Consider the following 20,947-nt stretch of genomic DNA (forward strand, 5'->3'; position numbering starts at 1 on the left):
TCCTCAATGTGCACAAGATGAGAAGTATTTATTCAAGGCAGTGCAATACAGTAGCTCATATTATAATGCTCCAATCAAGGAAAATGTACAAAATCGATTTGTTAATAATGAAAGTGCCCTTTACAGTTTGGTTTGTTACCAAAAATGGTTAGCTAGTTAATTTTACAAATCATCAATCAGTATAAACAGTCACGCAATAACAGAAACAAAGAAGAAAAACTACATCTTTGTGAGACGCAGCGTGTTGAGTCGGACCCCTAGAATAGTGGCTCCAGACGCGTACTTGATTTCTCGCAGGACCCCGTTCCACTGTTGGTCTGCTTCATTAAACCTAAAATACAAAACAGATACGTTCAGCTGATGATAATGAACCATTACATTCACAATACGCTAGAACTTGACAACATGATTTCAGATAGAAGACGGGAGGCCATGTTTTACACATTAAACTGTAAACTATTTGGTAATGCTGTGATGTCATGTGAACACTATGCATAGTACGACTCTGTAAAGCCGCGACTCACCTCCAAATATCATTCATTTCTTTGGGAACCATCTCTTCACTGTTCTCCTGGGGCATCATGGCAAACCCACCGATACCGAACAGCGTCCCGGCCAGAGACACCAGGTTTAGTGAGCTACGCTCCTGCGGGAACGGCTGTAAGTCCGACCACCTGCCAAACACAAGAGGATTATTCTTATATTACTTTTCTGGTAGATGAACAAAACACGCCTCTGCCTAACTCATCGGCATAGCAAGTAAATCCTACGCAAGCTTTGGGAGACATACTTGTTTGTGGCGATGTCATACACCTCCAAAGAGTCTGTGAGTCCATCGTCCGTCACTCCGGCCGCCACATAGATCTTATCATTGTGAACCGTGGCTCCAAACAGGGACCGGCAGGTCTTCATGGGGGCCAGCTCTTTCCATTCGAACCTCTTGGCGTCGTAGGCACACATCTTCTTCAGGCACTTTCTGCACACATCAGAATGAGTTACAAACGCATGCAAAAAGCATCTAAATATATACAGAAACTTTATACATACTTGTTTTCTCCCTTTCCTCCAATCACATACACCACGTCATTGTGAGACACTGTTGCATGGCCGTAGACCGGGTAAGGTATGGGCTCACATTCACCCCATTTAAATGACCTATAAAACAAAATACAGGTAAGATTTATCATTTTCATTAGATTTAGAAAGTTTTCAGACCATTTTGTTTGTCTGATAGTGTGATACTAAAATCAAAATACATTTCTCTTTTTGATTACCGTAAAATTGTATAATGTTGCCTTGTTAAAATAATGGCCTATGTTTAAGGGTTTTGAATAAATAAATAAATAAATACATTTGAAATACATAGAATTTCTATCACCTATACAGTAATTTAATTCTTTATGTTTTTGGGTTATAACTATAGCCTTTGAAGTGGCAGAAGAGCAGGTGATTTCTACAGATGCTGCCCTTTTTGGAAAGCTTGGAAAAAACTTATGTAAACCAATATTTCTAACAAGGCAACAATATTGAAAATGGAAAAGTTAAACTTGGTAGGCATTTGGTAATCACAATCAGACTCTATATAAATACAGACATATTTAAACACAAAAGTCACAACACCATATATGTTGATACCTGCTGTAAATTCCATTCACTGCCCATTATACTGAAAGGTACATCCTCTATATAACCCCGAGAGTAGATTTTTCAGGACCAAAAAACGTATTAAACCTTTTCAGTATCAGACTTATATATAGACAATATAATAACATGGAGGAATGGAAGCTTCCTGAACCCACTGCAGCCGCTATCTGATAGTGAACTGTCAGGTCTAGAAAGTACGCACTGTCTGTCATAGATCAGAACAGAGTCCAGGATCTGCTCTTGGTCCTTCAGCTCCTTCCCTCCCATAACGAAGATGGAGTTTTCCGCCTCGCCAAAGCCAAACAGGAAGCGTGGAGAGGGCAGTGGAGGCATCCCCAGCCAATCAGCAGTCATTGGGTCGTACTGAGGTCACAAAAGACAGGGAACACATGAAAACGGATACAGAACCTGGTCAAGCATTGGGCAGTTTAGTTATGATTTACTCCAGGTTGTTTTTTTGTTTTTTTTGGCACGAGAACCACTTCTCTACCATGTTTGTCTTCTAACCTGGGCTCTTTTACAGCTTACCTGTAGGAAGTAGGAGCACATCTGGTTGTCGTCACTCTGCTCATCAAAGAACAGTCCTCCTGCCACAAACACCTGCTGCTCCTTGGTGACCAGGCTGACGTGGTTTTTGGGGATCTGCGTGGAGAGGGAGGCCAGGAAGCAGTCGTTCCCGGTCGGGTCGTAGGCTACAGTCCCGGTGTCATTGATCATCAGAATCAGGTCTCGGCCGAACATCCCGAATCTCAGATTGTCATTGAGAATAGCAGGTAGGAGCCCCTCTTCCTCACCTTTATCCTCATCCTCTCCCTCTGCCTCTGCACCCTCCGTCTTGGGCTTCTGGACTTCAGGCATCTTCCCAGCTCGAGCGTCCCAAACCATCTGGAGTTTCTGCTTCAACTCCGCATTAGAGCTGATCAAAGTGTGTGCCTCCACTTTCTCCTTTAGAAAGTCCTCTGTAACTAGCCTTAAACGCACAAGGTCTATCAAACCGGGCAGCTCTTTCTCTCTGTTCTCCAGGTCCCGCGAAACCCAGGTCATGAGCGAGTCAAAGACCACCTCCTCAGACTCCACATTGAGGTTGTCATTGGCTAAAATGGCACCGAGTTCACTCGGGAGCAACTGGAAAAACTCCTCATCCCTGGAGATGAGTTGGAAGCGCTCGCAGGCGTAGTTCCTTGCAGACACAGCCAACCTGGGACAGTCCAGCATCAAGCCTAGCCTGAATATGGCCAGGCAGTTGCTCAGGCTCAGGCGCTTTTGCAGGAAAGACACACAAACCGTAAAGATGGAGGGTATTTGGTACAGGTTAGCCACGGCGAAAATGTCTTGAACGTTTTGCTCCGTCACGTTGATTTTAGACGTGTAAAGATATTTCAAAATCAACCCCATGACGCCTGGCTCCACGTCTTCTAACACAATCTCCTTCTTCTTGCTCTCATCCAGGTCAGACAGAAAAATAGCGCGGAAGTAGGAGCTGCACGCGCACAGGACCAGCCGGTGACAGGGGAACTCCTTATCTTTGATCTTCAGTTTACAATCCACTAATTTCTCATTCTCCAGCAGGTCATAGAGGCCATCCTGGAGTAAGGTCTGCTGGTATATCCGTGGCTCGTCCATCGGGTTGATTGGAGCTGCCATGGTGAGGCAAAGGAATAATTGGTCTTTGGGTGCCTGGAAAGAAAAGACAGAAAGGCAGTGGGTGAGTTCTTGGCCCGCACCAGCTGATTCTCAAATGGGACAGCCCTCTTCCTCAGCTGTCCCGACCCTTCAACCCAGGCCCCAAATGGTGGCTTATTTATAGTCCACACAGGCTGCGAGGGGCTTTATCCCGGAACATGAAACCCAGTACTGTATGCAACATCTGAGCTCATCCCCTCAAACCAGGAACATCCCCACACAGGCGGCTGATACAATGGATCATCACGGGGGTATGTCCGGTCTTACTCATGGAGCAGCAAGGGCTGTTTCAAACTCATGACAACCAAAAGGTCTCTGTCACATTAACTTACTACTGTGCATCAGAACTATTTTAACATTAGGTATTACCTTAATATTTCTTCTCGAAAGTCCTTATTCCCTTCAGTGGAGATTGCTGAGCCGCAACAAGATGCTTTCAAAGTTAAAAAGTAAGCCACGTTAAATCAAAACATTGATTGAACAATAACAGCAGAATTCATTTGGGTTCTGATCAGAGTTTATGAAAATTACAAACAAGTAAGCAGATCCTACATCTACAATGAAACATTCCCAGTAATGTGTAGCTATTTCACAAGAGCAACTAAACTGCTGTAAAACTGTGTTACATAAAAAACATATCAGTGGAAGTGCTTATAATGATCAATAAGCACTTCCACTGATTCCACTAGAGGAAGATGCGTTGAGTTACAAGTCAGATTTTATCTGGAGGTGAGCCTGCTCACAGGAGATGTATGTTTTATTTTAGATAATTTGTATCAACAAAACATAGTTAAAGGGACTATGCAGAGTTTAAAAATGTTAAAACGAAGTATTTTCCTCCCCCTAATTGCACCAGCCATGTCCTAATGTGTAGAATGAGCCCAGACGTATTCACCACAACTGCCTCTAAAATCATGCGCTGTCACTCAAAAAGTTGTTACTTTGGGTCCGAAGTGCCGTCATGCATGAGCTTAATACAGAAGCTGCAGTTACACATACGACCTGAGGTGGCAGTAGTGAGCATAAAATGACCAACTTGCATCTAGTTTCTTCAAATGAATGTGTGTATTGTTTTTCTATTTATTGGGTGAATTTCACTGGAGTGTGACTCAAGTTTGAGCCAGTCATAATTTTAAAAATGAGGTATGAGAGTAAATGCATCACTCAGTGGTAAACGGTCTGATCATGTTGTGCTTTCAAACACAGTTCATTCACTGTGGTGCATCACAGTCTGAGTAGAATCACAGAGAAGAACACACATGTGATAGTCGTTGTTTTCAGTGACATCCTGCCCTGGAATACCTGTTGCCCTTCAGTTCTGACCTGAAGTCAAGCCATCTCAACAAGTCGTCACACTAAAACCAAATAAAGCACTGACTAGATTAGCTTCAAGTAACCATTAATCCATTTATTTTGTATACACAGTAATGACTACAATGAAACGCTGTACAGTGCAGGGACTACTGTTGCTATTTAAAATCTGCTCAAAATCCCCAGGCATTCAAGTTTATATAGTCTGTAATACAGCTTGTGTTGGTAAACGTTGCACACTCATTCTGCCTTCTCCTTGCCCGGCTCAGGGACAGGCTGGGCTGGGTCTGTGGGGGCAGAGCTGTCCGGAGCTGGGGCAGGAGGAAGAGGGTCAGGATCATCAATCAGTGCTTGTCTCCGCTCTCTTTCCTTTATCACCTGGACCAGGCAATAGGTGACGAACAACACCATGACTGTGGTTATAGGGAAACCTGGGCACACGAAATTCGTCTTAAAACACACGCATCCACAGAGTATAGAAAGTTTTTAAAAGTGCAGATTGGTTTACCTTTGAGAAGCAGCCTTTTAGCCACCATCTTAGCAAAGTCCAGACTGTTCAAGGCCAGGATGTTGAATAGCACAACACACCAATAATTGAATGCATTAAAGACGGCTCTTAATCTTCTAGATCCAGCTTCTGACAATGCTGTCTAGCAGTAAAAAAGAAAATTAAGAATTCAGTGGCAACAATGTCTTTCATCTTGAAGTACTACAAGCAGAACCTTCACCTACTAACCTCAAAGGATGTAAAAGGCTCCACAGAGAAAAACTTGGCAGTCCACAACTCAAAGTTAAGGCCAAAACAGTTGAACAAAGCCCAGAGAAGGACGACCTTGCAGGGTCCAAGCCAGAGGATGGTCACTCCATATGTGCACAGAGTGGCTATAAGCTCCTCCACAACATTGCAATGGCTCCCTCCCAGTGGATTATACACATACCTTTAACACAGTACAGAAGACACTCTTAGATAAAAGAACAAGACAAACAAAAAAGATGCCTGTGCATGCAGCTTACTTGCAAAGCCAATCATTGATCCCTCTGTCAAAGTGGCTACAGTGAAAGTTAAACATTTAATTTTCATTAGCTACTTAAAGTGCATATTTGGTGAAAATGCATAATGTTTCCACTCACGTTTCAGAGAACACATAGAGCAAAGTGATGCATTTTGGGGGCTTGGGTGGGTCCAGATAATCCAGTCTTGCCACTGTACTGATGGCTCCAAACATGACAGCTGCTTTAACCCAGTCATAGACCAGGTTCATGTAGGCCAGCCCCACTAAAACAAAGTAGTCACACAATGACATTAGCAAAGCTGCACTGGCACAAGGTTTTAATAATCAGATGTAGCTACTTATCCAAACCTAGGGCCCAGTCTGAGAGGTGCTTGAGCAGCTTCAGATCTGTGGGGATGGTCAGGATGTACATGAAGTGAAACAGGACGTCCACAACAATAATGATGCCAAGATTCGTGAGTCCATGTAGACTGATGTTCCACATCTCTCGCTCCTTTCTGCTGAAGTTACTCCTGTTAACCTGCAGAGGGCAGCACACACACAAAGGCCACCCAGAGTTACTAAGTTGAAAGCAAAGATCAAACTTAGTAACAACCATACAACTAGATGAGAAAATGCACTAAAACAACCTGTGCATAGAACTGATCGAAGGTCATGATGGGTCCAAAGTAGAAGAATGGGAGGTAGAAGTTGTACTTGAGCAGCTCCAGGATGTTGTAGTTTCCATCTTTTTTCTCGCAGTTCTCCAGTGCAAAGCTCATACAGCGCATAATGGTGAAGCCACAGCCTCCATAGAACAGAATGTGCCGCAGTTCAAAGTCGCCTTCCACAAATCCTGCCTAAGACGACATGAGTGAAGACAGATACATTTCAGGGAGTATTTTTAACCTTGTATTTATTCCTATGTCATTATGTTTAAGGGATGAAAAGAATAAGTATAAACACAACACATAATAAAATAAAGGGGGCAATAAAAAGAGGTCATGTACCTGCCAGGACACACAGGGTTCACACTTGAACGAGGCCAGAGTGCAGAGGCCTGTGAGGAAACAGAGCCAGCGGATTTTCACTAAAGAGATGCTGTAGAGCAGGATACAGTGAGACAGCATCAGGGTGACATAGGTCCATCCCATACTGGTCCAAACCGCCAGGACTCCATACACGAGGAACACCAGGGACCTGTACTGTGGAGAGAGCAGTCAGTATGTCAGAGATTTACTCATGGTCTAAGTGGATGAGCACATTTGTTGATATTTCCTGTTTTGCTGGGTTACCTTTATGCTTCTTCCTACTCCCCTATGAACATGTACTATTGTAATTGTCTATTTCCTGTTTTTTAAGTGGCTAAATGAAGGTGAATGTGACCTTTGTGTAGCATAAGGGTAACTGGACATGATTCAAAAGATAATATTCATAATATTTGTTTACTATGCAGGCGATTAAATTGGATAGCCATAGAAACTTTACACAGTGACACCTATTGTTCAGTGAGGGTATACTCAAACCATCTGGTGTCATTCATCATTTATGTTGGGCTAATGCTATAAAAAGCTTGTACACTATGTTGTTAGGCTTTTCCGTGTCAAGCAAGTGGATGGCCAGTTATAAAGGCCTCTCATTGTGCATCATCACACCTGTGGAGCAAGCATGGCGCAGAGCTTGGCAAACAGAATATGTCCCGACAGAGCGAAGAGGATGTGAGCTCTGAATGTAGAAAACCACATCACCCACTCGAAGTCCGCGGTGTCCTGCAAATGAGAGATGAAATCTAACAATATGACACAGGGATTACTGAAAAATAAGTAGCTGCATCAATGCAAGCAGGTCTAATGTGCTCCAATCAGCGTGTATCAAAATCAAGCATCAACGAAACACAAGTCTTACCATTTTCCTCTCAACGTAGTGCCATCCAGGCTTAATGTTGCTTTTGAATGTCTTCCTATTGACATTTGCTGTAAAATAGGGACATTTAACACCACTTTTATCCATTGATCTTATCCACATTGTCATACGTTCAGACACAAGAGGGGTCACAGAGCTATATTTTGTCTGTGTGGCTGTTAAGCGGACACTCGATCTGCCCTGAATGGTCGACATAGCTCCCTCCACAATCTCCATGCCCCTGTCCTGTATACAGCACATTGTGAATGCATGCATAAAGTAAAGCATGACGAGGGCATTGTGACATAAACAGCATAGATTGTGATTTATATTTAGTTGCTGTAAAAGTAAATCCAATCAGCACTGTTTGTTAGTAGGGCAGTGGGGTCAGTGGCCACACACAGAGTGACCTTTAATCTTATTCGTTTTATATTCTTCTTAGAACGGAGATGCTTTTGAATTTGACGATAAATCCTTTCATAATTTAAGTGGGTGATGTGGAAGGCAGATACAATGCTCTCCATATAATTTGAAGGGATCAATTATGTGAGATACATATTAGTAAAGATATTGCACACAGACATGGACTTCAACTTATCATAAATAAATAAAAAATATTGCAAATATTGAGCTGCATCAACACAAATATTTACATTATCCATGGGCAACTTTCCAACTGCATTATCTTTTTTTATTTTTAAGTCCTATGTGTGTTTGTTCTTCCTACTCACTGTTAGACACCTCAAAGATCCAGCTGGTGGCCCAGAGCAGGGCCAGGCACAGAACAGTGTTGTAGAAATAGATCTCATATTTGGGCAGCGCTGCTTTGATCCCCATTGTGTCCAGAGGAGAGCTCCAACAGCCCCTAAACACAGTCAGGCCAGAGTAGAACAGGTTTTACCTCTGAGATGACAGCACTGGGTGTGACAGAGCCTCGAGGACCATAATCCCCACTCAGAATAAGCAAATAGTATGTAACATGGAAGCAAGGAAGGAAGTAAAAGTCTTGTGTGGTGCTTGGTAGATCTGTCTTGGGATGCACAAGCAGACTGTCAATGCTTAAAATATTTGTGAGGAAAATATAAAATAAAATGAATAATATAGTGTTACAATAATATGTCAACAACAAGTATAATAAAAACATATTCGAAAAAGTTGCATCTCACTCACTTGCATTGATTTGAACCACAATCTGTTTTCCTGCTTTTTACAGTTCAAAACTGTATCTATTTATCAGCAGCCGGCAACAGGACCGACAATGGCAATAAAGGCATTTCAGAGATAAATGCATCAACAAAGTCCATCCAGAGCAATATACTGTGCATTTAACTTTTACCTGCAGGTGCAAAACCAATTTCCTGTTTCCGGATAACAGCAACTAAACTAACTCCAAACTCAGGAACAACAGCTTCACGCTAAATGCCACTCGGTCATGCATGCTCTTGTGCTTGTCCTGCGCAGCACCTGTTGAGATACTGACCTTGAACGCTGAAGCTGAGAGCTCGTGAAGTGGTTCGATCTGGTCCAGGCGAGGAAAACTTACACTTGAAGTTTGGGAAACGTGATTTAAGGTATTTTTTGTTGTGCATCCACAGAGCGGAGGGCAGCAGGGTCTCATTGACCCCCGGGTTGGGAGCTGCCAATGCGTAAAGGTGAACAGATGTATTTATACATTGACCACTGACACAAGGGGGCGGAACAAGGGGCTGCTAAATCAGTACAATGGGCTCCAAGAAACTCTATACCAGAGTCTCACATACCAAACTGTACTTGATTGCACCAAGCCACATTGAGGTGTTGTTTTGAAACCATTTTGGACATTTGGAATAATTTTGTACAACTAAAAGTTAAACTTAAAATCAATTGTTAAAATCTTGCTTGCACATTGACATCTTGCTTTGTCCTATGGGCTATTACAAAGTCAACTCTGGATATAGACTACTGATTTTGTATGATTTAACATATGTGTAGGAATTGTTATTATTCCAGTCAACACGCGGTACTCACGTTCAGAGCATTCACAGCCAATAGGGAGCTGTTACCAAGACAACAGTAACACCATGGTTCCCAAAGGGAAACTTCAGAGTGCATGTGCACACTACAGTAATGACAGAATAAATCCATATTTTCAAAAAACCTTTATGAAAGATAAAACATTTACCAGTGCACTTATAAAACAGCATCTAATCCAGTTCATATTATATCTTTCATCACAAGTCTTACTGTATAATTAGTCACAATATTACAGTTATGCACTAAAGCACTCCTGACACTGCTCCGTCAAGACGTCCCAAAGGCTCCTTTGATTCTTTAAATATGGAATGATTAAAAAAAACATTGTGAAAAGGTATTTTATTATTCCTTTTTGTTGCTTTCTTGTCCTTCAAAAATGGGGAACTTCTCCTCCACTTCCTCCCAGGTTAAAATGCCGTTAGCCAAATCACAGACCACTGCAGGTAATTCAGCAACCTGAAAAAACATTCTGTAAGTGACAAGTGCATGACAGACATTTTACTGAATGCATTGTAGAAGACCAGACCTCAGCTCTGATCTGCCTCATGGAGTCCCTGTCTCTCAGAGTGGCCGTGTGTGGAGTTTTGTTCACTGTGTCAAAGTCTATTGTGATGCCAAAGGCCACTCCGATCTCATCTGCTCTGGCATAGCGCCTCCCAATGGAGCCTGAGGAGTTGTCCGTTTTATGAGAAACTCCATTTCTAGTCATTTCTTCCGCTAAAAAGATACAAATAAAGAGCAGTGAACACAAATACGTATAGGTGCATATTAAGTGTTGTGCAGTACATACAAAGCTGGTGGACAAAAGGCATGAACTCCTGGTTTGGACTCAAAGGAAGAATAATGCACTTGTACGGAGATACAGGGGCGGGGAAGCTGAAAAACTGATCAGAAAATAAAATTATTATTGCATATGCACATTAATAGGTAAAAAGATCATCTCAGCGGACTAAGTGAACCATGAGACTGTACTGCTACATGTGTGAACTGCTACTGACCGTCCTCTGCTCGTCTCCTTGTCTGATGTGGAACGAGTGTTCAAATATCGAGTACATGATCCTCCCAATGCCAAATGACGGCTCGATTACGTTGGGGACAATCTCCTCCACTAAAAACAGAGATATCTTTTCACACTACTATGACACACTGTATAGTTTTACACATATGCAGAGAGTCTTACCGTGTATGGTCTTCTGGAACCTCTTCACACTGACCATGTCTTTGGTCACAGTGAATGTTTTGCCCTCTGTTTCAATGGTGAACTCTCTGGAGAAGAAATGTTAAAAAGTTAAGTTAAAGGAGTTGAGCCATCACAAAATTAGGACTGCAACTTTACAAATTACAATTTAAATGGTCACACCAGTTATTCAGGTAACAAAAAGTATATCTCTATGGGGTCTTCTTATAAAAACCTGATAGCTGTAATTTGAACTCTTCAAACATGTCCTGAGACCCATGTGATTTGAGTTTAAATGTAAAATGCTCCTGGGCCAGTTTACAATGTTCTCCGTAAACTGAAACAGATTTTACATCTCAAACCTAATCACAACGCGGTCAGAAAAAGTGCAATTAGATGTTCTCCCCAAATTGCACAACTCTATACAAAAACAGTAAAATAAGCACTGACCCCTTTTCACTGAGAAGCTTCTCCTGGTCACTTATGTAGCACTCGTCACAGACGGACAGATAATCCAGGACCAACTTTGCATCCTTTTTGTATTCCTTCCCGATGGCGGCTTTGTTGGCTTCAAACTGTGTAACATTCACGACTTTGTGTGAAGTTATTAAGGGAAGCAATTGTTGAAAATATATATAATATTCATAACAATCAATCATTTTGTGTGGCAAAAGGTTCACATAGTCTCATCAATTAGTCAGATCCTAAACTAATTTACAGCTAAATGTAGAATGCAGATTTTTTTAATTTGATGACTACATCAAAAAATATGTAAATGCATTTGTAGTACAAAAGCCAAAGGATATGGGTGTAATAGACTTTTCGGCCACTAGAGGGACCCGCGTGGCCCGTGAGTGGCAGGTGAGGTCATAACAAGAGCGGTCTGCACAGCCCACGATCTCAATCCAACCCTATGGAGAAAAAACACAGGCATGTTTAACACTTAAGCTTTATTTCACACATGTATATTTTTTCACTTCTGGATTTGAAAAGGAAAAAAAAGAAGCTTGATGCACATACGTAGGAGTTGAGAGCCTCTGCATCCCAGCAGTCGCAGGCGTAGTGAGCCATCTCATTCTCCATGTGCTGTCGGAAGCGCACTTTAGACTTGGAAAGACCCACTTTGAGGAGATACAAGTAAATCCGTCCAATGAAGTAGCCTAAGACTGAGTTGTTGATGATTCCCTATGGAACATGATGTGGGGGGAAAAAAGTTTTGACCATGTAGTAGACCATAGAAATGCACAGGTTGCCCAACAATAACACAGTAAAAAATTTCAGAATTTTTGAAAATAAATATGAAAAAGAAAACACGTCCACATAATGACATAGGTATACATGGACGGGTTTAATACCTTCTGAACCCATGCACTATATTAGGCATACCCTTAATAACAACGCTACCTGTTCCACCGCATCCCCAAGCCTCATGATTTGCGCCGACTGTCCACTGGTTTGGGCTTTCGAGGAGAACAGCGTGATCTCCAGGTCGGCTACATTGGAGAATTTCGGATGAACTTTCTCATTTGGGTCCACAAAGTGTTCAATCTCGGCCATAGTAAACTCCCTGTGCGCAAAGAAGTGTGTTAGTCTCAAATCTATAAGTGTTTTCCTTTAAGAAAAGCACTTTGGACTGTACAACCTGACACGGATGAGGCCAGAGCGAGGCGAGATTTCATTCCTGAAGGAGTTTCCGATCTGCGCAGCACCAAAAGGAAGCTTGCCTTGGTTGAACTCCAATAAGCGTTTGAAGTTAAGGAACATGCCCTGAGCAGTTTCAGGCCTCAGATATCTAAGAAGAGAAACAATACACAGTGGGTTCAGAAAGTGTTCACCCCCTTTTATGTGTTCCTGTGCTACTGCGTTTAAGGCTGACACCGGAAATGTTCAAATTACTTTTTATTCCACTCAGGCTTATTTCCTTTCTTTATCAGAGGCAATGAATGGTACACTGACATGACTTTGTTAATCTTCAAAAACACACAGCTCTGATTAAGAGCAATGCTGGGTCTGCTGGGTCTGTATATGACACATTGTTGTAAATACTACATTTTACCTCCTGTAAAAGTGCAGCAAACATTAACTTTTAATAGAAATAAAATAAAGAGGTGTGGATATTTTCTAAGCCCCGGGCAGATTGTTGTGTTTCCTATGTGCATTAATGGGCGTGTATATAGTGATGATCCGTACCCCACCATGTTGCCACCAGGACCGATGGACGTCTGAAACATGAGATTGAAGGAGACGGGAGGGGTGAGGTCATTTCCAGTGGAGGGAGACTTGACGTTGTATTTCACAAACAGATCGGCCAAGTCCTGCTGCGAGTAGTTGTCCATCTGAAACACAAGAAAACAAAATAAATAGGTTGCCATCCAGAGAATAAGTAGGATTTTAGAAATGTTATGATTATAAACATAGAATGGCATGTAAATGTGCAAAAGGCAGTACAGTAACTTTTCCGTCTGGCTTAAGACTTAATAATTTGATTTGAAAGAATAATAAGCATAGTGATGTGGGACAATAACTGGCCCTTCTTAAAAAACACACCAGTAATGATGAAATGTTTTAAACTATCTTGGGAGAAATTTGTATGACATTGCTAAGCACATACCTGAGTAATGACATCGTCCATCTCTGCTGCCTTTTCTGCAGGGCATTTCTCATCTGACATCAGCTTTTTGAGGTGCGCTGCAAAAAAAATAGAAGAAGCACCATGTCAGCTTTTAAAATGCCCCACCCCCATCACCATTCCACCTACTATCCCTCAAGACAAACAGGTAACAGCCCGTTTGTCCATGAATGGTTAAGGCAGCACAGAGCAGGACAGGTTTTCATTTGTGTGACATCTTCATGGGTATATCGTCCAACTTGCCTTTCAGAAGGTGGTCCGCGCGGTAGCATTCTCCAGTTTTGGAGTCCTTCACCATGTAGTCAGCAAACTTGTCCACATGCCCAGATGTCCTAAAGTAAGGAGTAATATTAGGCTATACGTTCACATTAAAGACACATTTATACATTTAGTTGCAGCACATACTTCAACACAGGCTCTGGGGTCAACATGGTGCAGTCGATCTCCAGGATCTGCTCCTCTTGGATGAAGTGCTGCCTCCACACCTGAAGGATGTTGTTCTTCAGGGCGCATCCCACAGGACCAAAGTCATACAGCCCGCTGACACCTAAAAATAAACTTCTTACAATCAGCATTTTAGAGTTTGTGACCGTTATCATGTGCCTCATATCATACCTCCATAAATTGCAAAAGCCTGATCATAGAAGAACCTCCTTTTCAAAGTGTCCTCCATCTTCGCCCTGTCAACAATATCATCCTTTGGCTTTAGGGATAGTTCCTATAATGAAATATAAGCACTAAACATTAAAAAGTTACAACAAGATTAGATTGAAACCAGGAAAAAGGAAAGTACAACCAAGGCAGTGAGAACACAGGGTGCTGAGGGCGCTGCAGCAACCCCTGGTGGATAGTTTGAAAACTGCAGGCAATATTAATAAATAGGAAATATGCACAGAAAAAGGCTTTTTTTCGGGGTAAATTTGGTCCCTCAGCACCCCCTAACTAAAATATATTTTCCCACGGCTCTGAGTACAACACACCTTTGCCTCCAGAATCTTTTTGCGAGCTTTGAGTTCGGCCACAGCTTTGTTCAGCTCTTCTGTGGCCCCCTGCTCCTTCAGCTGCTGCACCAGGTCTCCCTGCAGAAAGAAAACCCACCTTTAGAAATTCCTCAAAAGTAACAGTTTTTATGTGTTAGTTCCACATTAGACAGCAGCTAGACACAGAAATGTATCAAAAAGTGTCAAAAACATACACACTTTGTAACAATAGTCGCCAAATGGTATTGCCATATATTCAATTGTTTCACTATGATTTGGATGCCCTTGCTCCAATTGATTACTTTAACTTAAAATACCAATCTACAGATGGATCTTACTCAGGCTCTAGGCACAATACAACATTACTGATTTACCTGTTGCTTCACAGCGTCCCTCAATGGAGCCAGCACTTCTTCCATAATGATCTTATCGTGACACGTTGTCTGTCCTGCAGTCTCTCCCGCACTGTAGTTGCACTGATCCGTCTGCGCTTTTCCTTCTGTTTTGTCTTAAGGGGTGGCGCCTTACTTGCCTGTGTCTGAAACTCAGGCTTTATATTGCATCATGCTGCTTGCTTTGTGCCTCAGAACAAAACTGAAAGGCTACAGACTTCACTTCCTCAAAGCCTAATCTTGTGCACTGATAAACTTTTATGACATCTAGGCCTGGATCTCTACTCATTGCTAGGAAAAAGGAACTACCAACTCATATAAAGTTTGACCATGCAACACAAAGAGTAATATGAATGCCATTGACCAGTAAGTGCTGGTTTGTTTTATTGAAATAGTTAAATACTTTAGTCCAGTCTGAATGAAAGCTGGAATGGTGCATTGATAATCCTCTTGAAGATAGAGCCAAGTAGGGCTGCACAATACAGTATATTGCCAATGTATTAGGTGTCACATTGCAGAAACCCATTATATATCTATAGCATTATCATTGGGTTTCCATCAGACTGATTCATATTTGTTGGAAAATGTTGTTTTGCATCTTAACTGAGTTTTTTTTTTTTTTTATGTATCTGCTTACATCTTATTTTTGTTTAAATTCAATGTGACATTCAGTGATGAAGTGGTTTGGTAAACGTATTTTTCCCTCATATTGTGCAGCTCTACAGCCAAGTTACATTTTCCTTTTTTAAAAACACAACAAATCATACATAATACAAATGAAATGTTGCTCATCAGAGAAACCGCCGTGTGCAAGCGTCCACAACTGTAAGACATGAATATGGCATTGTAGTGACTGCAGAGACTGATGCACCAGTCCACAACAGCTTATTAAGGTACAGTTGCATTTTTCATCCCTGTGGTGCATAAACAAAATGATTGGAGGTTTCCATGACTGTCAAGCAGCTTTACTCTTCCACAGTCAACTTGCCGGTCTCTTGTCCTTCAAAGAGGGGGTATTTGCTCTCTGCTTCTGCCCATGTTATTGTACCATTGGCCAAATCCCGAACAATGTCGGGCAGCTCAGAGATCTAAAAGGGGGGGAACACACCAGTAATGATGACTGATCAATGATCAAATGTAAAATGTAGCAAAGAAACGTCACTTTACCTCAGCTCGGATCTGCCTCATCGAGTCCCTGTCTCTCAGCGTGGCCGTGTGAGGCGTTTTGTTCACTGTGTCGAAGTCAATGGTGATGCCGAACGAAACGCCTATCTCATCAGTTCTGGCATAGCGCCTCCCGATGGATCCTGAAGAGTCGTCAACTTTGTGAGAGACCCCATTTTTGGTCATTGCCTCAGCTGAAAGTACAGAAACAAAGCCGTCAATTTGGAAGAATAGATTATATTGTGACTTTACTTTCATTGCAAAAACAAAGGACACTCACATAGTTGTTTTACAAAAGGGATAAACTCCTGATTTACACTCAAAGGCAGGATGGAGCATTTGTACGGTGATACAGTGGCAGGGAAGCTGAAAAACTGCAAAGAACAGAAAGCAAAGACAAAATTAGCTGTTTGTCAACTCCACAAACCTTAGCCTTTCATAAACGCTACTTACTGTTCTTTGTTCATCGCCTTCTCTGACGTGGAATGTGTGTTCAAAGATGGTGTGCATGATCCTACCGATCCCAAACGAGGGCTCGATTACATTTGGAACAACTTCCTCCACTGGACAAAACAGAAAAATCTGGTTAAGTAAACTTCCACTACTACACGAGTTAATCTAATAAATAAAGACATACCATGGAGAGTTTTTTGTTGCCGCTTCACACTGACCATGTCTTTAGTGAGTTTGAATGCCTTGCCTTCCGTCTCAATCGTAATCTCGCTGAAAATGTTAATACAAAACATTTATATCAACAAAATTAGTTCAGTTCAAACACTTTTAAAATAGCTAAAGATAAACTCACCCATTTTCATTGAGCAGCTTCTCTTGTTCCGTTATGAAGCGTTCATCACAAATTGACAAAAACTCCATGACTAGCTTGGCATCTTTCTTGTACGTCTTCCCAAGAGCTCCTTTATTGGGCTCAAACTGCACAACATTTACAGTTTTGTGTGTATAAGTTAAAGAAAACTTCCTACTCATATTACTGCTTTGGTAAAAATGAAACCATCACTTTCTGTTTAGTCATTTAAAGATAAGGATATAGGCTCTTTAAGGGGCTTTTCTGCAACAAGAGGGACCTTTGTGGCTCGTGCATGACACTGAAGATCATAGCAAGACCGGTCTGCACATCCCACAATCTCAATCCAGCCCTACAAAAGCAAAAAAAAAAAAACATTATGAAAACTTCAAAGGCCTTGAAACAGTTTCAAATAACTTGAGTCTCTACATACATATGAGGTTTTGGTTTCAGCGTCCCAACAGTCACAGGCGTAGTGAGCCATCTCATTGTCCATGTGCTGCCGGAAGCGCAGTTTGTCTTTGGCTACTCCAACTTTAGTTAGATAGAGGTAGATCCTCCCGATAAAATATCCCAGGACGGTGTTATTGATTACTCCCTGTAAAGTAAAAGTCATTTTTTTTAATAATAATCTGATGACAAGACTAGGCATTCAGAGGCTACACAATAGAGACTTTGCCCACCTGCTCCACGGCATCCCCGAGCCTCATGATCTGTGCCGATTGGCCGCTGGTTTGAGCCTTTGAAGAATACAACATAATATCCAGGTCGGCTACATTGGGGAATTTTGGATGAACCTTCTCATTTGGATCCACAAAGTGCTCAATCTCAGCCATTGTGAACTCTCTGCAATAAAAGTAAAAAGGTTTGTTTTCTGATTTTGAAGATAGGGAGAGAGAGAGAGAGAGAGGGTGTTTTATGTGCGTATCATACCTGACACGAATAAGGCCAGAGCGAGGTGAGATTTCATTCCTGAAGGAGTTTCCAATCTGAGCAGCAGCAAAAGGCAGTTTTCCCTGGTTGAACTCCAAAAGACGCTTGAAATTTAGGAAGATTCCCTGAGCAGTTTCTGGCCTCAAATAGCTGCAAACAAAACAAACAAAAAATTATTACAAAGTCGATTTGGAATGATACGGTCCCATAATGAGAGATGTCGGATTGCTATTTTACCCAGTCATGTTCCCACCGGGTCCAATGGACGTCTGAAACATTAGGTTAAAGGAGATGGGAGCAGACAGGTCATTTCCTGTGGTGGGAGATTTTACATTATATTTTACAAACAGGTCGGTTAACTCCTGCTGTGTGTAGTTATCCATCTGAAAACAAAATAAAGCAGCAACGTTTGTCATACAATCATGTCCAAATTACTTTATTATAGTAAAAGAGGAATCACTAACCTGAGTGACCACATTCTCCATCTCCACCTTCTTCTCAGCCGCACACTTCTTGTCAGACATAAGCTTTTGAAGATGTGCTGCAAACAGACATGTAACATTTTCATGAGCCAAAAGGACAATGTTTTACACAAAGAGAGATCATGACGTTCTATGTAGACTTGACTAGCAGTTATTCCATGCACCAACACGTTTGGCTCTGACGATGGGACAGTGCGTTATGTGAGCAGCTTTAACCCTTCAAGCCCTGTGGCGCTTTTCCCGCGATCCAAAGCTTCACTGTAGATACTACCATCTAGACTGTGAGCATTTGCCAAAATAATGAAGGAAATTCACCTTTGAGAAGATGGTCCGCTCTGAAGCATTCGCCATTCTTGACATCCTTAACCATGTAGTCGGCGAACTTATCCACGTGTCCTGAAGTTCTGGATTAAAAAGAGAATTGGTTTACCCGGTGTAAATTTACAATGTTTCGCAACAGTGTTTGAGGTCAAAGTAAATGTATCTGCAACCGGGCTATGGAAGGCTGCTATAGTGGCAGCTTCCATGCATAAAATCGCAGAATCAATATGTGCCTGTTTAACAAACCTAAAGTCCAGCATTAAACGGCTGACTCTAGGAACCACCAGGCAAATGGACTTTTCCAACACTCATAAACACGTACTTGAGAACAGGCTCTGGGGTCAACATGGTGCAGTCGATCTCCAGAATCTGCTCCTCCTGGATGAAGTGCTGTCTCCAGGCTTGAAGGACGTTGTTCTTCAGCGCACATCCCACAGGACCGAAGTCGTACAGGCCGCTCACACCTGATGAGCAAAGGTAAAGGATAACAGTTCCAGGACAGTGATATGCTGGTCTATTTGCAGACCCTCATCCTTACATTTCAGCCATACCTCCATAAATGGCAAAGGCCTGGTCATACACAAATCGCCTCTTCAGTGTGTCCTCCATCTTTGCTCTGTCCACAATGTCATCTTTGGGTTGTAAAGACAGCTCCTACAATAAGGACCAAATAGTAAGAACACTGACATAAAAAGACAACAAAAACAAAGCTATTATATTTTTCTCTACACACACAGCTAGAAGATGTGTAAATAATAGCTAGGACATGCTGAAATTTGCTTCATCAAAAAGAAGTCATTCTTTGTTACCTTTGACTCAAAAGCCCTCTTTCTCGCTTTTAATTCAGCCACAGCTTTTGTGATGTCCACCTCCGGAGCTCCTTCCTGTTTAAGGGTGCGCACCAGGTCCCCCTGAAACCAAAGGTCCAACATATTGTCAACTGTTGAAGTCTATTCATCGTTCTCAGGCTTTAGGGCAAAGATGTTTTGGCCCATAAATCAGCTGAGATTGTATACATAGCCTTTGGTTAACCCCGCCCCGCAAAGCACCATCCGCAGCAGCACTGCTCCCTGAAACGTGGCAGAGGGCGCAGACTGGAGCTAGTTAGCTGTCAGCTAACAGGCAATGGCTGCGCCCATTCATTGGCATATTCAAGCCGGTTGTTAGCCGGTTAGCAAGATTAGTATTGGTCCCGGTTTGTTCGAATTACAGGAAAATCGGCCTCGTCTTAAGTACAAAGCTCAAAGAATTGTAACTACCTGTTCTTTGACAGCCAACCTCAGAGGGGCTAAGATCTCCTCAATGTTCCCGTCCATAGTTTGTCCTTCTTCAGCCCGCTGCAGCCACAGACTCTTCTGCCTCTTCTTACACAAGCAGACCGAGGTTGAAAACGGCCTGGGTTTCGGTGGGTAGTAGACCGACCGCCGCACAAACGGGACCGGAGACACCGGACAGACGGAGAGTATCTCAGGTCTGGTCCTCAGCAGTGCTGATGCGGTGCGGCGAAGCAGCATGGACCGCGGTAATGCGAGATGAACTGAATGATGAAATCCCTGTGTACTTGAGAACGCGACTTCCGCTTTGCGCTCGCACTTTCGATTTATTTTGTAAATATATACGGGCACAAATTTGCAGGTGCAGAAACATTTACTCCATTAAGTAATGTATTTTATTTGCGCATACCGGAGCATTCATATTCGTGATTTTATAAGTGTCAATCCATTTACGCAAGGCAAATTGCAGTTTATAATGTGTCCACTTGGTGGCAACGCAAACCTATCAATCAGCAGAAGGATTTTAGGTCAGGAAAAAAAAAGCTGGGGCGGAGCTGGAGGGGGGCCTTTGGTGGCACTTGCCTGGAATATGACTGGTCACCTCATGTGCCACCCACCCTGAAACTTAAAACTCATGGTTATTGGTAATAAATGGGCAGATGTGGTGCTCACTCCCCTCCTGCCCCTGTCATTACACAAAATAGTAATTGGGTGGCAAGGTAACGCTGCACAGATTTCTAATATCACTGAAACCTGCCTGGTTAAATGAAAAATAAAATAGTGTAATGACACAGGCTATAGTAATTTTAAAGGCATGTAGTCTAATAACAATACTGCAAGTGACCTACAAGGAGCTTTTTCATCCTCAGCTGAACAACCAGGCAGCTACAGTCTGAAGGAGCAGAGACCCACTTATCCCCAAATGACCGCACCTAGAGTCAAGTGCACTCGGCCAAACAGAGAATACAGAAACACAGACTCGTTATCGGGAATGTGTTCATAATTAAACCCTGGGCAAGAGTGGTTTCAAAAGGTGTTGTCAGTATGGACCATTGCCTCTGTCCCACTACTGTTTACAATAATCTATAATGCACAGTTGACACCACAACACTGGTAGTGTCTCTGCACTTCGCACAATCACAATCTCTTCTGGGCACTTGAGCGGCACTATCAGGTTGCAATGCATTGACTGCATGGCCACTTGAAATCTGATAACACAGGCCCAGCACTGGTTACTCCACACAGATA

General features: G+C 42.3%; 4 protein-coding genes across 4 annotated transcripts; all 4 read right to left on the bottom strand.

Moving 5' to 3' along the window:
• Positions 1–187: 187 nt before the first annotated feature.
• On the bottom strand, positions 188–3,310 carry klhl40b (kelch-like family member 40b). The gene is made up of 6 exons (XM_079576477.1): positions 2,173–3,310; positions 1,847–2,007; positions 1,048–1,155; positions 791–976; positions 525–674; positions 188–331 (listed from the first exon to the last, which is right to left on the bottom strand). Exons 1-6 carry the CDS (start codon positions 3,286–3,288, stop codon positions 220–222), a joined length of 1,833 nt encoding a protein of 610 aa, XP_079432603.1. The 5' UTR covers positions 3,289–3,310; the 3' UTR covers positions 188–219.
• A 1,464-nt stretch (positions 3,311–4,774) lies between these two features.
• hhatlb (hedgehog acyltransferase like, b) lies at positions 4,775–9,193 on the bottom strand. Its single transcript, XM_079575872.1, has 12 exons — positions 9,013–9,193; positions 8,264–8,397; positions 7,536–7,603; positions 7,286–7,399; positions 6,641–6,835; positions 6,281–6,490; positions 6,000–6,171; positions 5,770–5,914; positions 5,653–5,688; positions 5,375–5,576; positions 5,147–5,288; positions 4,775–5,069 (listed from the first exon to the last, which is right to left on the bottom strand). Exons 2-12 carry the CDS (start codon positions 8,367–8,369, stop codon positions 4,879–4,881), a joined length of 1,581 nt encoding a protein of 526 aa, XP_079431998.1. The 5' UTR covers positions 8,370–8,397; positions 9,013–9,193; the 3' UTR covers positions 4,775–4,878.
• A 555-nt stretch (positions 9,194–9,748) lies between these two features.
• LOC306977523 (glycine--tRNA ligase-like) lies at positions 9,749–14,859 on the bottom strand. Its single transcript, XM_079575871.1, has 17 exons — positions 14,706–14,859; positions 14,332–14,430; positions 13,967–14,069; positions 13,757–13,898; positions 13,595–13,683; positions 13,334–13,410; positions 12,913–13,058; positions 12,365–12,514; positions 12,127–12,289; positions 11,743–11,907; positions 11,528–11,633; positions 11,173–11,317; positions 10,726–10,811; positions 10,544–10,653; positions 10,336–10,429; positions 10,072–10,262; positions 9,749–10,001 (listed from the first exon to the last, which is right to left on the bottom strand). Exons 1-17 carry the CDS (start codon positions 14,748–14,750, stop codon positions 9,888–9,890), a joined length of 2,025 nt encoding a protein of 674 aa, XP_079431997.1. The 5' UTR covers positions 14,751–14,859; the 3' UTR covers positions 9,749–9,887.
• A 540-nt stretch (positions 14,860–15,399) lies between these two features.
• On the bottom strand, positions 15,400–19,991 carry LOC306978094 (glycine--tRNA ligase-like). Its single transcript, XM_079576557.1, has 17 exons — positions 19,685–19,991; positions 19,235–19,336; positions 18,977–19,079; positions 18,748–18,889; positions 18,420–18,508; positions 18,087–18,163; positions 17,860–18,005; positions 17,623–17,772; positions 17,373–17,535; positions 17,123–17,287; positions 16,926–17,041; positions 16,693–16,863; positions 16,525–16,610; positions 16,341–16,450; positions 16,168–16,261; positions 15,891–16,081; positions 15,400–15,811 (listed from the first exon to the last, which is right to left on the bottom strand). Exons 1-17 carry the CDS (start codon positions 19,937–19,939, stop codon positions 15,689–15,691), a joined length of 2,283 nt encoding a protein of 760 aa, XP_079432683.1. The 5' UTR covers positions 19,940–19,991; the 3' UTR covers positions 15,400–15,688.
• Positions 19,992–20,947: the final 956 nt, after the last annotated feature.

Source organism: Gobius niger (genome assembly GCF_951799975.1).
Source record: "Gobius niger genome assembly, chromosome: 18".
Classification (NCBI taxonomy): Eukaryota; Metazoa; Chordata; class Actinopteri; order Gobiiformes; family Gobiidae; genus Gobius; species Gobius niger.

Coding starts and splice junctions, on each gene's coding strand:
- klhl40b (XM_079576477.1), bottom strand. CDS start 3,288: ATGGCAGCTCCAATCAACCCGATGGACGAGCCACGGATATACCAGCAG. Junction 977..1,047: donor GGAGGAAAGGGAGAAAACAA/GTATGTATAAAG, acceptor TGATGTGTGCAG/AAAGTGCCTGAAGAAGATGT. Junction 332..524: donor GAAATGAATGATATTTGGAG/GTGAGTCGCGGC, acceptor TTTGTATTTTAG/GTTTAATGAAGCAGACCAAC.
- LOC306977523 (XM_079575871.1), bottom strand. CDS start 14,750: ATGGAAGAAGTGCTGGCTCCATTGAGGGACGCTGTGAAGCAACAG. Junction 14,431..14,705: donor GGGACGCTGTGAAGCAACAG/GTAAATCAGTAA, acceptor TTCTTTCTGCAG/GGAGACCTGGTGCAGCAGCT. Junction 10,654..10,725: donor GTTCCAGAAGACCATACACG/GTAAGACTCTCT, acceptor CTCTGTTTTTAG/TGGAGGAGATTGTCCCCAAC.
- hhatlb (XM_079575872.1), bottom strand. CDS start 8,369: ATGGGGATCAAAGCAGCGCTGCCCAAATATGAGATCTATTTCTACAAC. Junction 5,577..5,652: donor ATCAATGATTGGCTTTGCAA/GTAAGCTGCATG, acceptor ACTGTGTTAAAG/GTATGTGTATAATCCACTGG. Junction 5,070..5,146: donor TAAAAGGCTGCTTCTCAAAG/GTAAACCAATCT, acceptor TCGTGTGCCCAG/GTTTCCCTATAACCACAGTC.
- LOC306978094 (XM_079576557.1), bottom strand. CDS start 19,939: ATGCTGCTTCGCCGCACCGCATCAGCACTGCTGAGGACCAGACCTGAG. Junction 16,451..16,524: donor GCAACAAAAAACTCTCCATG/GTATGTCTTTAT, acceptor TGTTTTGTCCAG/TGGAGGAAGTTGTTCCAAAT. Junction 16,082..16,167: donor CCCTTTTGTAAAACAACTAT/GTGAGTGTCCTT, acceptor CTGTACTTTCAG/CTGAGGCAATGACCAAAAAT.